The sequence below is a fragment of the Colias eurytheme genome, chromosome 18 (assembly GCF_061535395.1).
Source record: "Colias eurytheme isolate Ceu_HAF_F1 chromosome 18, ilColEury1 Martin Lab GWU primary, whole genome shotgun sequence".
Taxonomy (NCBI): Eukaryota; Metazoa; Arthropoda; class Insecta; order Lepidoptera; family Pieridae; genus Colias; species Colias eurytheme.
The window spans coordinates 7,831,546-7,847,610 of NC_142997.1; the positions used below are offsets into that span (position 1 = coordinate 7,831,546).

At 37.0% G+C, this 16,065-nt stretch overlaps 2 protein-coding genes across 3 annotated transcripts in view; one reads left to right on the top strand and one right to left on the bottom strand.

Annotated features, from left to right (window-relative positions):
* Positions 1–972: 972 nt before the first annotated feature.
* LOC149900804 (post-GPI attachment to proteins factor 6) lies at positions 973–13,911 on the bottom strand. 2 transcript variants are annotated; one of them, XM_090112390.1, is made up of 4 exons: positions 13,478–13,911; positions 12,629–12,877; positions 5,389–6,528; positions 973–1,709 (listed from the first exon to the last, which is right to left on the bottom strand). In XM_090112390.1, exons 1-4 carry the CDS (start codon positions 13,761–13,763, stop codon positions 1,003–1,005), a joined length of 2,382 nt encoding a protein of 793 aa, XP_089968516.1. In that variant the 5' UTR covers positions 13,764–13,911; the 3' UTR covers positions 973–1,002. The 2 variants fall into 2 exon arrangements, with proteins under 2 accessions (XP_089968516.1, XP_089968515.1); XM_090112389.1 differs by having other exon boundaries at positions 973–1,724.
* An 863-nt stretch (positions 13,912–14,774) lies between these two features.
* The window catches only part of Adss (adenylosuccinate synthetase), a 29,781-nt gene continuing 28,490 nt past the window's right edge, over positions 14,775–16,065 (top strand). The window contains exon 1 of the mRNA XM_090112139.1: positions 14,775–15,029. Coding sequence (XP_089968265.1) covers positions 14,853–15,029 — 177 coding nt within the window. The 5' untranslated portion in view covers positions 14,775–14,852. The remainder of the gene's footprint in view (positions 15,030–16,065) is intronic.

Here is a 16,065-nt window from a genome sequence, read left to right on the forward strand (position 1 = left end):
GAATTGTGCATTACACGCGCATGCTACGAGCATTACAAGCCGCGCGCGGAGCGATCCGAAATTTGTCGGTTTTTCGACGAACACAAAGGGGCAAGGAACACGACTACGGGAGGTTCGTAGTGAATGCGCATCATGAGCGCGCTATGCGTCCACACCAGCAGCGAACATGCAATGAAAGGCAGAATGTTACATTGCATGTTACGTTTCACCAGTCTGGACCCGGCATAAGCCTGTCGATATTAACAAGCGCTTTTAAATAACTCTATAATTCAAATAATATACCTAACTATGTTCTAATAAATTAAAATTGCATGTTTCATTTTTAAATGCAAATATGGCCTCATATAATATAACCTCCAAATTTCCAAAACAGTCCTAAGAGATCTGTACTATATGAAGGTACTATGTACATTTGTCAGTACAATAAAGCATCAAGAAATTAAACATTAGTACCATTATGCATGTAAAAGCAAGGATTCTATCCATTGCGCTAAATAAATAAATATTGCAATATATTGCCTTCTGAATGTAGGTACTTATTTTGAACTGTAACTTATAGTAACTTATAAATTAAAATATACGTTTGGTTTTCTTTTTAAAGAAAATTGTACATACTTTATATATCTAATGATGTGAGAATTACTAAAGGTGCAAGTGAAATTTAGAATTTACTCATTATAAAAAAATAATGCATTTCTTGACTAGGTTTAGCAAAAATAGAACAAAAGCTTCTTTAAATATGCTAACACATAACGTACAAAAAACGTGTTTTTCTCTATTTTTCATTCACCACTACTAACTCACATTTATATTTAACCGTTTTTGCAATCAATAAAAAAAATGAAAATATGAAGTTTCTGTTCTAAATTATCAATGTATAAAATCTTTCAGCTACGCTTAAAATCACTTACTACTTACGCTACGCTACAACAATACATAATATTTTTAAAAATAATTTTACTTAATGTCATGTCATATATGTATAAAACTACACGCTAAACGCTATTGACCCTGCCTTCTCTTAAATAAATTATTAAAAGGCGTCCAACAAAAACCGGGAATCGGTACAAAAGGATTGATATCAGTTCTTTTCGCGTCTGGCAACAAAAATACGACACTGACAGCTATAATCGCGTGCCATAGAGAATGCACTATTTTATAATTTTGTTCAGTCTGTAGAAACGCGTAACAAATCAGACCTATAGTCACTAAAACAACACCACACGGCAGATATTTGGTGTAATACGACCTGGGATACCTCATACACTTGATTTTCTTATAGTCTATATACCACGATAGGAACAATACAAACACGCCCACCGCAACGGGAAGTAAGAACGAGACAAACGAATGCATGTTCCAGGTGGTCAATAAAGCTACGATGATAGCTCCTATCAATTGTAAAGACGATCTCAATTTGTCTCCAATTATGCTCATTGCGAGGAGGGTAACCCAGAAGGACATGAGACCACAATAGAAGTCTCCAAATTGCAGAATATTACCCCTCGTAATACAATAAGCAACTTGGGCTGGAGCGTCGCACGCGTGGTAGAAACTCGAAAAGAACATGGTAAAGGCGTACATCATTGCCTCAGTGTAATAATACCGAATGCTTGCAACGTAAATAGAGAAAAGAAAGAGTAAGTTGCTAAGGGTCAGTAATAGGACAGATACGAGCATGTACGCCCTGCTGTCCATTCTTGATGCATCTGAGCAGTCCCAACCTGAAACATTATTTTGTTCTGTAACAAACGATTTCACCGACAAAATAAACGATGTTTTTATTGAAATATGGTAAATTAACAAAAAAGCTGTTTTGCTAGATAAAATCTCCTTATAAACATCGGTTATTTTGTTGGTGAAATTTGTATATGAACTTTTTACTGTGTGATAATTTGGATACACGTGAAATTTGTCCGTTTTGATAGTTTAATTTTTTAAGCTCATTAATACTTAATAGTGAATGGCATGGCAATTAAAGTTATAAATCAAATATGCCTGATCAAGTTGTGCATTCTCAACTTAAGCCTTAAATCAATACTCCTAAAATAGAAACAGGGTGGTGCATGCGTATATTTCAAATGAAACACTGAGCAAATAAGTTTTTCTGGACCACCCAACAAAAATGAATTTTTTTTTTTTTTTTTTTTTATAGCATTGGAAGGCAAACGAGCAGACGCAATGGCCGATGTTGATGGCAAAGTGCGTCGCCCATAGACATCCATAACATACGTTATGGGTGTTGCCTACCATAGAGGGGAATGGGATGGGATAAAAACGGTCTTAAGGAGAAAGGTGGAGCTAACCGTGAATTAGGTAGCGGTGTGCTTTTGGCCTTTAAGAAACACATATGCTTTTTTCTTGAAATAACTCAAGTCGTAGTTCCTCGGAAAGACAGTCGATGGCAGATTATTCCAGATCTTACATGTCCGTGGAAGAAAGCTACGGTTGAAACGCACCGTTGTGCTGCGCCAACCATCCAGGTGGTGAGGATGGTATAGGCTTTTGTGGCGGGCTGTGCGATGATGGAATTGAGCTGCTGGAATAAGCTCAAACAGCTCTTCAGAACACTCCTCGTGATACAATCGGTAAAATATGGAAAGACACCCTAAGTCCCTTCTTAACGATAGAGGGTCAAGCTTTTCGGTCAATCTGTGGTCGTTGATGATTCGAGCCGCTCGACGTTGGATGCGGTCAAGTGGAAGAAGTTGGTAGTTCGGGGCTCCAGCCCATAGATGAGAGCAATACTCCAAGTGGGGTCGCACCTGTGCTTTATATAGCAGCAGAAGGTGATTTGGCTCGAAGTATTGCCTCGATCTATTGAGCACACCCAACTTTTTAGAAGCCAGTTTAGCTTTTTCTTCCAAATGACCGCGAAATTGGACGTCTCTCGAAATATCAACGCCAAGGATTCCGATGTAGGGTGAAATGCTTAGGGTAGTGCCCTGAAAGCGGGGTGCATTGCCAAAGGAAGACTTTTTTGCCGAGAACACGCAGACCTGTGTCTTCTTGGGGTTGAATTCCACGAGGTTTAGTCTACCCCATTCTGAGACTTGTTCCAAGGAGGTCTCAATAGAAGAGACAAGGCTCGTTCGACACTCATCTATAGTCTCCTTAGAGGATTGTGCATGGCCGGAATAACTGGCATCTCCAGTGCTGTCATCCGCATAGCAATGTATGTTGCTGGTTTGCAACATATCATTGATATGCAGGAGGAACAGCGTTGGAGATAGCACGCAGCCTTGGGGCACACCAGCATTTATCGGCAGAAGTGCGGAGCATGAACCGTCGACAGCGACCTTGATGCTCCTGCCATTGAGAAAGCTAGCGACCCAATCGCACAATCCCCCAGGTAGTCCGTAAGATGGAAGTTTGGAGATAAGTGCCTTGTGCCAAACCCGATCGAAGGCCTTGGCGATGTCCAAACTTATAGCCAACGCTTCCCCCTTACTCTCAACTGCTTCCGCCCATTTGTGGGTTAAATAGATGAGAAGGTCTCCAGCAGAACGACCGTGTCGAAAGCCATACTGGCGATCGTTTAGTAGCTGGTTTTCTTCTAAGTAACCCAGGAGCTGGCAGTTAATAATGCTTTCCATTATTTTGGAGAGTATGGAGGTTATGGCGATAGGTCTATAGTTTACTGGATCAGTGCTATCGCCTTTTTTTGGGATCGGGTGCACCAAGGCAGTCTTCCACGAATTCGGAAAGATACGCGTTGAGTATGAGAGCCGAAACAGGCGCGTCAGAATCGGTGTAAGTTCGGGAGCGCACGTTTTCAGTACAGATGGTGAAATGCCATCAAGCCCACTCGATTTAGAAGTGTCCAAAGCGAGGAGCGCTTTTCGTACAGCTCTTTGCGTGAACCGGATTTCGGGCATCGAGAAATTGCACTTTGGGATGGAAGGCGGTGAGGCGTCTTTGTCGTCCAAGTTAGAATTCGCTGCAAAGATAGAGCCCAAGAGGTCAGCCTTGTCTTTAGCAGAGTGAGCCAAAGTGTCATCTTCTCTGCGCAAAGGTGGATATGAGGATCGACTAAAGTTGTTTTGAATAGCTTTAGCAAGCGACCAAAAAGCCCGGGTTCCCGATGGAAGTTTGGCAAGTTTCTGCCCAAGTCTATTTATATAACTAGCCTTCGCCATGGCAATTTCTTTTTTGTAGGCCCTGGAGGCGGAGTTGTACTTTTTTTTAAGTGCTCTAGTGTTGGGATCAGATAACGACTGCGCATTAGCCCAAGCTTGGAATAGCTCCTGTTTGCGGTGAGATGCCTTGGTGCAGGAGCGATTAAACCAGGGCTTAGTTTTGCCACCGACGGGAACTACAGAGGATGGAATAAAAAGTTCCATACCCTGCAGGACCACATCGGCAACAGAGTTGGCGCAGTCGTTCGGATCATCCGTCGAAAAGCAAACTCGGCCCCATGGGTAAGAAGCGAAGAATGTACGCATCCCATCCCAGTCGGCTGATTTATAATGCCAAACTCGGCGGCAGGCAGCCTGTGCTTGCCGTTGGACGTGACTGACAGGGACTACACTGCGGATCAGACAATGGTCTGACGATCCCAACGGTGCCTCAACGGATACCTTATAGTCACCAGGGTGTGTGGTCAGGAGCAAGTCCAGTAAAGAGGGGCTATGTTCGTCAATGTCAGGTATACGTGTAGGTGCGGTGACCAGTTGTGTGAGACCATATGACAATGCGAAGTTATAAGTTGTCCTCCCTGCGTGGTCGGTTACCCGAGACCCAAGCCAGTCGGAGTGGTGAGCGTTAAAATCGCCCAACACAATTAGCTCACTAGATGGGAATTGCTGCATCAGTCTGTCGGACGTCGTCTGAACATGTTCGAATAGTTGTTCCGTGGCGGTGTTTCCGCTATGGGACCTGTAGAGGCAAGCATATATACGGGAGCGATCCCTAAATTCAATATGTAACCAGATAATGGACAGACCCTTAGCTTCATATGTGCAGAGACGTCGGCAGCAAATGTCATTCCTAATATACACGCAGACACCAGCGCGCGGGACGAAAGCATGTTCAAGTTTGTAGCTTGGATACGTAAGATAGGCCATGTCTGGAGGAGAGGAAATCTGAGTTTCTGTCAGAAAAAGCAATGCCGGCTTAGCTGTTTCAAGGTGATGATGAACAGCATTTAAGTTGCTGTGGAGACCTCGGATATTGCAAAAGTCCACGGAGAGCATAGAACATGAAGATGTTTTGCGTCTATTGTTTTTACCCCTAGATGTAAGAGAATGCGGATTTATGCCCGCCCCAGAGTACGACGGGCTGCCACAGCGCGGACGCTGTGGGAGGGATTCTCCTGCACAGCTTGTGCCGGTACCCTCCTGAATAAATTAATCAATGAATAAACTAAATATAAAAATGAAAACTTACTTCCATAACCCGCCGAGCACGAACAGAAGGACATCACGAGACCACCATACGTGTTCAAGCCACATGTTCCATGGTTACTGCAGCGGTTATTTAAACACGAAGTCGAAGATATTGAGAGCACCACCGTAGCGTTACAGTCAGATTCCCCTTTCCTCGTCACATTCGAGAATGTACTAGACTCCACCTCTACACTCTCAGACGTAGGCACATAATACTTCGTCCCGTTATCCGAAGTCCTACAAGGACAAACCACCTTGTCGCAGAACAATCGGAACGTCAAATACCACGTCCCACTGTCCGGATATGGGATCAGAACTTTCTCGTATATCGAGTCTGAGTCTGTACTGTTCAGCACAAATAACGCGGGCTTCACTTTATCGTTGAATTTGCACTCTCCAGACTCCAATGGCACGCTCGGGTGACCGATATCCATACAAATTACTGTCTTGAAAAACTGATTCTCTTCCGTAAAGGCGAGAAGAGTGTCCTTCACACGTTCCCTTTTATAACCTACGTAATACTTTAAACTCATCAATAGACTAGCTTCGATTACTAAATTACCGCCAATATCGATGAAGTCATTCACTTTGAATCTCAACGATTTTATTTCTTGTGATGTGATATTCACTAAGCTAGTTGCATCTTGGAGATCTGTGGTTGGCAATCCAAAGTCGTATGTGAAAAACCTCCCTTTGTCGTCCCGCATAAGGTCCACAATTGTCTGATTGACTGGTTCTTCAAAATCTCTTAAATATGATTCACAATTCGCTATGTCCGACGTGTTACCGCTCGCATAATCGACTTTAATATAATGCCAGGAGCTGGGCGAAGAATCGTATGTGATAGTTTGTGTGTTGTTCCGTCTTGGATCGAAAACACAGTATAAAATAAAATTATCGTTAGAAGGTAAAGACAATGGCTGTACTTGGAATGTTATTTGGGAGTTATTAACATGAGTATTTGTGATCGTTATATTTAAACTTATTGGGTCCGCATCGTCTGTGGCCATACACTTGTATAACGCCGGTATGTGATCGTAGTCTATGGTCAAGGGATTATAACAGTTAATGATTTTGATATTCTCTTCCTTCTTGACTTGTAGATCTGTGTATAGTATTGTATGACAATCTGCAACGAGACCTGTAATATTAAAAATAATACATGAATATCATCTTGACAAATACACGAAATTATGGTTCCTTAAATAATTTTTTGAATTGATTAAGAATAAAACAATCAAAAACACATTATCGTAATTACTATTTCGCATCATAGACCATAGTTAACCAGACCATAAAGACTTATAAGCTTAAGAAAAGAATAAAGCTAGAAGACTACTTATGGGTACAGCATATTATTGTCAAAGTACACACATAGAAAAATATCTGTGATTAAATTCAGATTTCTTACACCGTCGAAATTGAAAATAATTTAATTAGAAACATGTTGACTTAATAACACCGTAACCGCATCTAATACTTTATCACTTTACTAGTCATTATATTTTCATACACTAGGTATACTCGAATAGCCAACGCAATGCGCTACCTGTCAACTGTCAAGGTATTATTAAAAATCTAGACTTTGATAACCGCTTCTAGGGGAGAAAGGGAAAAGTGATCTTGACACTCTGGAACAGGGTTCAAACTCCGTTGAACATAAACCGAAGTCTAGTTGATTTTGATGAATATCTTGGCACATTGCCCATTGTTATTCAAACACGATTTCAATGCAGTTTTTTGCACAATACACTCAAATGTAGCCTCTTATCAAACCTTTGGCTCGTTTATCTAATATTGTCCATAACCATATAATAATCATAACATATGATCTATGGATATTGAAAAGTAACACTTACATAATTATAGAAGCTGTAATTATGAATCTTGACATTTTCAAATATGAAAACACAGAAAGAATATACAGGATGACTTGTTATATGTGTAATAATTATAAAGGGGTGAAAGTTTAGATAAACATTACCTAGCTGAACAGACACCAGGACTTCCTAGAAACACAGCAATTGGACCGATGTCCTAATATTTAGATATCCATGAGATCGACATTTCAAATAACCGATATTTCAATAAAATTAATGCACATAAATTGCATGAGGCAAAGTTAAGAAAGGGTAACAATGACATTTAAAATTATTGCAGACATGAGGAAAATGTGGTCAGTGCCTACATGCTATTATTATTTAGTTCGTATTTTATAACATTGTCAGGATGAGATTTCAAAACCCAATAATAATAATTAGACTAGTTATAATTTTATAAGTTAAAACATAAAGGTAAGGAAGCAAATATGAAATATTCATCGATTATTATCGATAATTATATCAACATGAAGATGTCTGATGTAACTCAACATCTTACGATATTATTGTGTATGGCTTAGAAAAAAACTCGTAGACTGATCATACGTGGACTCGAAAAAAAAATTACGTACTTTAAAGATCTCCTCGATGTAAAGAGCAATTATTATAGTATTTCATTCGAGAAAAAATTTAAACCATGTTCCTACTATAGCAAAGAGGTCTGAGCCAGCACGAACGGAGTCCGTATGTTAGCCTAAATTGCTATAAACTGGTTTTAAGTGGCACCTAGCAACGATCAAGTAGGGTACAGTATATAAATATTTCAATACTCTTCTGAAGTCGTATAAAAATTACCAAAAAACTATATAATATCGGTGATGACATAAGTACGTACATATTGTAATATCGGTCAATTAGGGAAAGCTGGCATGTTCACAGTACTCACACTTATGCAATTTCACTTACAGTATGTTCAAAAATAAATGCGACTCTAGTTTCATTTTAGACTTGAATTGTAAAATGGGTGCGTTGTAGATAAATATATGCAAATATAATTACATACTTATGAAAGCTCTCATAATTTACCTGTAAAATTATAATTTAAAAGTAAATCAATTGATGAAGTTAATTATTTATTCTAATAATAATCAATTGGATAAAAGTATTAATAATCATTCAATTATCAAATAATAATTAAATTTCAGGTCATAAAAACAATACAAATAACACGTGCGCTTACTCCCAAGTCCAACACACGGATGGTTGTTTTGATAATGATTTAAATAACGGGCGTTTTTTTAATAATGTGATAACTCTGATTATTAATTAGTAATTTAATTTTTGAAAAAAAAAAATGCCGATTTTAGTCAAAATTTATATTTTTCTAACAAGATCCTTATCATCCAAATTTCCACCTTAGTGAGAAAAATTGACATTTCTAATGAAAATGAACAAAAAATTAAATGATTTTATTAAATACTGTAAAATAGTCTATAATTCTTCCATTTACTGTATCACAAAATTCTTCATAGATTTTTAGATATTCGTACTACACCAATTACATCACCCTGTATTTATAAACAATTGCAAAATATGACACATACATAGGCCGGGAGATACTGACACAAAATTTCGGGTCATTTGTAACAGAATGGCGGTTCTACAGAGGTCTTATTACGCAATGACTAAAAGAAAAATGATGGTCAGAACTCAGAACGCTGGTACCGGTGGACTAGTCGCGTGGGCGTTAGTCGAACTCGTCGGATAAATAGCGAAAGTCCAACGATTTGTAACACAAAAATTTTAGAATTCACCGATAGCCCATAAAAAAGATGTAGGCGGTAGTGTCATGCCATACTTTTCCGGTATAACTTACAGCCCCCCATACCGACGCGATGCGTTGATTAAAAAAAAAACAATTCAATCATTTGTACCAGGCTAACTTTTGCACAGGTAATCATCATCGTGCAGACATTTACGAAAATCGCCATGCCATACTTTTTGGACGATTCCAAATGGCCACCATACCGCCGAAAATCTGCAAAAAAAAAATTTTTTTCGCCAAACAATTTGTACCAGTATTGCATTTGGATTTTTGGAGAGTATTTGATAAAATGTGACCATTATTATATTTGCCATACTTCTAGTAGGGGGAAAAATGCTGCCATACTTGAAAATTAATTTATTCGTCACGTTTCAAAAATACGACTGTAAAATATTTTTTTACAGTATGGGATCATTATATTCTGTTTGTTTGTATACAATTCTACCTAGAAAAAAATATCGCAGATTGCAAACATGGGGCGGATGATTGTAAGACTTAAGCCAAAACGTAAAAAAAAATGAAAAGAATTGGCGATTTGTACCAGTACGGCATTTTTGGAAAGTATATGATGAAACGTGACCATTATTATATTTGCCATACTTTTAATAGAGGGAAAAATTAGTGCCATACTGCTACAAATCGTTCAAACTACGAATAAAATCTTACAATAAGAAAAAAATCTTATACACATTCGCCACCTCCCACAGGTATGGCATTATCACACTTCTATTTATAATCATTCAGGAGTTGTTGAAAAAAAATGTAGGGTGGTACAAATCGTTTGGCGAGAAAAAATAAATAAAAAATTTGCAGATTTTCCGCGGTATGGCGACCATTTGGAATCGTCCGAAAAGTATGGCATGGCGATTTTAGTAAATGGCTGCACGACGATGGTTACCTGTGCAAAAGTGAGCCCGGTACAAATGGTTGCATTGTTTTTTTTTAATCAACGCATTCACGTCGGTATGGCGGACTGTAAGTCACATCGTAAAAGTATGGCATGACACTACCGCCTACATCTTTTTTAAGGGCTATCGGTAAATTCTAAAATTTTTGTGTTACAAATCGTTGGACTTTCGCTATTTATCCGACGAGTGTGACTAACGCCCACGCGACTAGTCCGCCGGTACCAGCGTTCTGACCATCATTTTTCTTTTTGTCATTGCGTACTAAGTAACCCCTCTAGACCGCCATCCTGTTACAAATGACCCGAAATTTTGTGTCAGTATCTCCCGGCCTAACATGTGCAATGTGTAAATGTGTTGACGTTCCAGCTCTTCTTAATATACCTTTAGTACATACTAATAAATTTTGCATTGATTTAATTACGTACCTAGTCTATAAGTGCTGTTAACTCGAAAATAGCTTAATAACATTGATATTAAAAAAATTCAAATTGTCAAGGTCTGCAAGCTTGCTTATTTGGGTCAATCTCCATAATTACTGGATTAGATGCCACGCGATATAAATTGAAGATGATGACCAAATAGCTTCGCCTAGTAATTAACAAGCATCATATTATAGAGAGCAAAAGTAAACTACAATGAATAGAAAACGTGACTTCCACATTTTAGCAGACAAATCCTCTAAGCGACAAGAAGACGTATTAGTGACTCCACCTAATTAATCAAGAATTACCTCAGACATCTGATTCTCAATTGAATTGACTTTATCAAATAACGGAAACCTAGCGGCTGTGGGCAGGACACCTACGTGAATTGAACCGTGCAACGGAAGTGATTACAATCAAGCCAATATGCACAACGGGGACAATTTAGAGCACGGTGCATAGTGATTTAATGCGCACTTGTTGCTTTGGGCCATATTGGTTAAAGGATTTCTTTTAAAGCATTGCCAAGCTGGTTGTCGCCTGATGGCCATCGATGGTAAACGCTACCACCGGCCATGAAAATTTAGAAGCGTAACCGTATATCGCCTGCCCTCATTAATAGATCAGGAAGGGGATTGACGTGGGAAAGAAGTAGAAGAGAACGAAACTAGCATTATCATGCAACTATTTCATATAGATCTTCTGTGAGAGTGATATTGATGACTTCACAGAGCTATTGGGTGCTGAACTGACTCCCACAGTTAAAGTGATTGTCAGTAATAAGGTATTGTGGAAGGAAAAAGGGTGAACAAAAGATACAAGGGGCCATGGAATTTGGTCAAAATATGCTAAGTAGGGTATTGTATCGTAGCAACAGCGAAGTTCGTGATTCGCTCTGTAGGCGCGGGACATATACAAGCGGCGCGGCGCGCCGCGGGCGCGCCGGGAGCGCGCCGCGGGCGCTCTGCCGGCGTGCATCGGGTGCGCTATTGGCATTTTGTATGAAATAATTTTGGAAAGGCGCAACCTTGGCGCAACCTTGGCACAACCGTGGCGTGTCGTCTCGACGCCTGTCCAAAATTCTTTCATACAAAATGTATAAGAAGGACGTAGTGCAAAACAGATTCAAGAGGTGCGCTTATGGCACGCCCGCGCCCGCGCCGCTTGTGTTTGACCCGCGCCTTAGTGGTTACATTTTAGCTGCATGATGCATAATGGAATAAACCAGTACATGATCTGAAATGGTTTCAAGCCCAAACACAAACATTTATTCATCCAACTATGCTGACAGACTACTGGACGGAACATATATTGCTATCAATGCACAACTTCATAGTTATTTATGAGAAATTTCGTAAGATAATAAAGATATTTGTTAAACAAAATAAACAGTTTGAAAGAGACACAAAAGTCGTTTTGGTGACTACTTAAATAAAACAAACTAAGTGTTTAATGCAATTGAAAAGGGGTCTAAATATAACAACGTACGACTGTGCCGTGTGATACAAACTTATCATAAAAATATATGGATTATTTAATGTTCTTTATTGAATGATAAGGAGACAACAGAGTCCTTATCATCAATCAAAACTGAATTACCCAATGCAACTCGCACAATCACTTTATTTAATGTATCTGGCCTATTTACAAGTATGGAATCATTGCCCATGTTTATTTATGTTTTTCGTGTGTTTGTTTGTCACTTAACTCTTAATTGCTGGACCGATTTTAATGAATTTTACTGTCCATCTTCAGGAGGAATGTGGAATCTATTATATGAATGAATTTCTTGTTTATTATTTGTTTATCTTTACCAATTAACTATATCCTCCATATCTATTAATTTACATTAAGATAAGATAAACACACACGTTTTAAAATGCGAAAAAAAATGCAAAAGCTCTTATTTTGCTGTTCATTGTGAATTATTTAGCACTATCTCTATATATAAAATTGTCTTGTCACAATGTTAGTTGCCATACTCCTCCAAAACGGCTGAACCGATTCTCATGAAATTTTGTGTGCCTATTAGGTAGATCTGAGAATCGGCCAACATCTATTTTTCATACCCCTAAGTGATAAGAGTAAGGCAGAACAACGTTAGCCGGGACAGCTGGTTATTTTATATATTTTCTAGTTGTACCTTTTTTTTTAAATCATCAAAAAGGCTCTCAACACAGTAACTTTTATTCTCCAGCTATCATTATTTTGTTTGAAAGTAATTAAACAGAAGGTTGGATATAATAAATTAGATGATAAATCTTACCTTCCTGCTCAACTTTCTGAGTACTCGGATCCTGCCATTTTATGTACACTAAAGCGTACCAAATGTCAGGTTTTGGATTATTTATTATATAGCTTGCATTCTTGCCGTCCGACAAGAGTTCTATGGTATGCATTTCTTCCCTTACATCTGGATCTATGAAGTTTTTCGGAAAATCATAGCCATCTGGATTGACAGCAGGATATGAGCCAGGCTTCAAGTTGATCACTACTTCCTGTGGACTGCATGACCCTATAATTCAATTAGATATGAATACTTCCTGGACCCATGAATTTTTTGAATGGTCAATCTATATTAATATAAATCATATCCTAAGGGACCTTTTTTCAAAGAGATTATTTTATAGTTTCCTATGAATTTAAGTTTTTATTCTCATATCTTTTGATAGCTATAATACCAATAGATAAGTTATTTATTCATGAAAAATAGATAGTTATCTCATGAATCTGCAGCTTATCTATCAGTTATCTCATAAGCTTATCTGTTAGTTAGTCTATTTAAGTATTAAAATCTATAAGCTTTGTATCAATTGAAATTAGATTTATGGAATAAACTATTAAGCTAATGTCACAGTCACACAATTGTAAAAAGAACGGATTCATTATTCAATTTAAACCTTAATATTGAAAATGCAATAACTACATATCAGTTGATAGAGCTATCATTCATAGCCTGGGCCCTCTTAATTCTTTTGGCTTTTTAAATTGTTTTTACTTAAATGATACATTTTGTTGATTCAGATTTAAACAGCTGACTTAACTAGGTGACTGTAACATTTATACATATTTCTACTTCAATATTATTTTCAATATAAAATTTAAAGAAACTTACCAATATTATTTAAGTGAAGCTCTTCAGATTGTAACGTAAACCGCGCCACAGAAACATCACTCATAATACGAAAGAAAATCACTGAAACAGTTCGATAACCGCGGTACATAAAAACATCTGTAGCGATTTGTCTTGTAACGAACTGGTAGTCGTCCAAAATCACAGTTCGCGTCTTGGTCAATTGCTCGATTATCCTCCTCCTCTTTATTTCGTCTTCAGTTTCTTTTTGTTTATCATTATTGCCGGTCACAAAACACAAAAGCAAAATCAAGAAATATAGTTCCATTTCACAGCACAAACTTAACTAAAGGGAATAATAACCATTGAACTAGTATATATTTTAAGACAACAATGTAAATCTTTCGTTTTCAATTATTATGAAAAATTAGTCTTAAAAAATGCACGAATGTTTTAAATTTACAAACGTCTACATTACAACATTCCTTTGACAGAACTGTAAAGTGTAATGTAATAATTTTGAATTTTCATTTCTGAATGTGACAGTCGACAGATAACACACGACGTAGACATTGACAGTTGATCACGATCACACATAATAAGTAAACTACAGGTATAACTCAAGTTTAACTAGATAATGTTAAAGGTACTAGTACTAGTACATAAATAAGTTACAGCATCGAACTGGTAAATAAAGGGTAAATAAAATAGCTACTCATAAAGCGTAGTATCTATTAATATAACTAAGTACCGAAGTGAAAATTAAGCTTTGTTAACACTTACGAAGCACTTACGTATATATTATATTTTTCTCAATAAAATTGTTAAATTACATTAAACATATACATAATTCGTTACTAAGCTCCTACTGAATATTTTTTAAATTAGAAGCGTTTCAACAAACCACAGCAACAATTTCAGTTTGTATATAAATTATTTTGAATATAATAACACATTAAATAAATAAATCTCCTAGCGCGCATTCTGTATTAGATTAGAAAAACCCATAATATTACAACTAGGCTTAGGGCATTAATTACAACAGGTCCTTTCAAATTCTAGTCCATAATCTATTCCTTTTAAAATGTTCGCTGCTTTTAGGAATCAAAATATGTCATTATCATTAAACCCATTGGACGTTTTGTAGTTAAAATAGGTCATGATGTGAATAATTTTGAATGTCAACGTGCAATTTTTGTAGAAAATTACAATTAAATATAGGACAAAGAATACTGATTTCAAACTTCTATTAAATCGCGATTTCTAATTTCAACAGTCGTAAAATATAGTAGTCGTTACTCGTCGATATTTTTAGAATGGTATCACTGCTAGCTAAGAAATCTTTTTGCTCTTTGGATCTTGCGCGCGCATGTCGTGCTTTTTTGCATAAATTTACGGAGTTCACACTTCGCAGAAAATGGCTTCGATTACAAATTCGAAGCATTCTGAAGTAAACGGTGACTGTGTTTATACACAAAATAAGATGGAATCTAATAAAGTAACAGTTGTTTTGGGTGCGCAATGGGGCGACGAGGGAAAAGGCAAAGTAGTGGATTTATTGGCTCTGAACTCCGACATCGTGTGTCGTTGTCAGGTATTTATTCATTATATTTTGTTATTTAATTTTTAGAAATATTTTGCAATAAGGAACAAAGCAAGTTCTCCTCATGGAACAATTATTACGTTACCTTATATATTTGGAATGCAATGTTTACATCGATAATTTATAGGTTAGAGCCAAACAATTTACTTTTAGAAATAATTACGGAGTGTTTATTTTTTGCTTTGAGATATAAATTGCTTTTAAATTTTGTATCTAACATTTGTTTTTCTACAAAAAGCTTTTGTCTGGCAGTTGTCCAAACTGTTTGAAAACATAGGATTTTCATGTTAGTAGATATGTTCTGAGATTCGTCTGCCAAGTGATGTAAATCTCAATTGCGTAGATCATTCCTCGTGTCTTGTTAAATTACGTAACACAATAAAATCATACACATTTCCCGCGAACACTTGCATTTGTTTTTTTTTAAATCATGTGACCGTGATTGATGCCGAGCGTAGCAAAACGTTTAGAAACGTAAATAGTCACCGTGAATTGTATGAACGTTACTCGTTAATTGTGGATTACTGCCAAGGTCCGAGCTGTTTATTGTCATGGTTACTGACGAAAAATAACTTTTTCTGCTATTAAGAATTATATAAGATTTTATTTATAGCATAACTAGATCAAAAATCAGAATACTTATAGTCTACCTATATTCTCTTTTGATTCACCATTGTAACAGTAAATACTGCAATAGAATAATAGCCATTTACTTATTAGTTATTACTCATAACTCTTCTACGTGATGTTTTAGTGTGAACTAGTTAGATGTAGAATTAATCAAAGTGGTATTGAACAGGAATTCAAACTCTGTTCCTATTACTTGCATGTTGTGTTTTTTAATATTAATATTTTAGGGAACAATAATAAAATATTGGAATAGAATAGCAATTTAAAAACATGCTAAAGAATTTGGTTAAAATAAGGTATTATTCAATGTTCTTTATGATAAAACCACTTGAATATGATATTATATGGATTTGCAAAACTTATATAATCTCGGTATGGATTTGCAAAACTTATATAA

Bases quoted from the DNA above. Each gene is read 5' to 3' on its own strand.
- LOC149900804 (XM_090112389.1), bottom strand. From the start codon at position 13,763: ATGGAACTATATTTCTTGATTTTGCTTTTGTGTTTTGTGACCGGCAAT. The intron at 6,529-12,628 runs GTAAGATTTATC...TTAATATTACAG, and splicing joins TCAGAAAGTTGAGCAGGAAG to GTCTCGTTGCAGATTGTCAT. The intron at 1,725-5,388 runs GTAAGTTTTCAT...ATAATGTTTCAG, and splicing joins GTGCTCGGCGGGTTATGGAA to GTTGGGACTGCTCAGATGCA.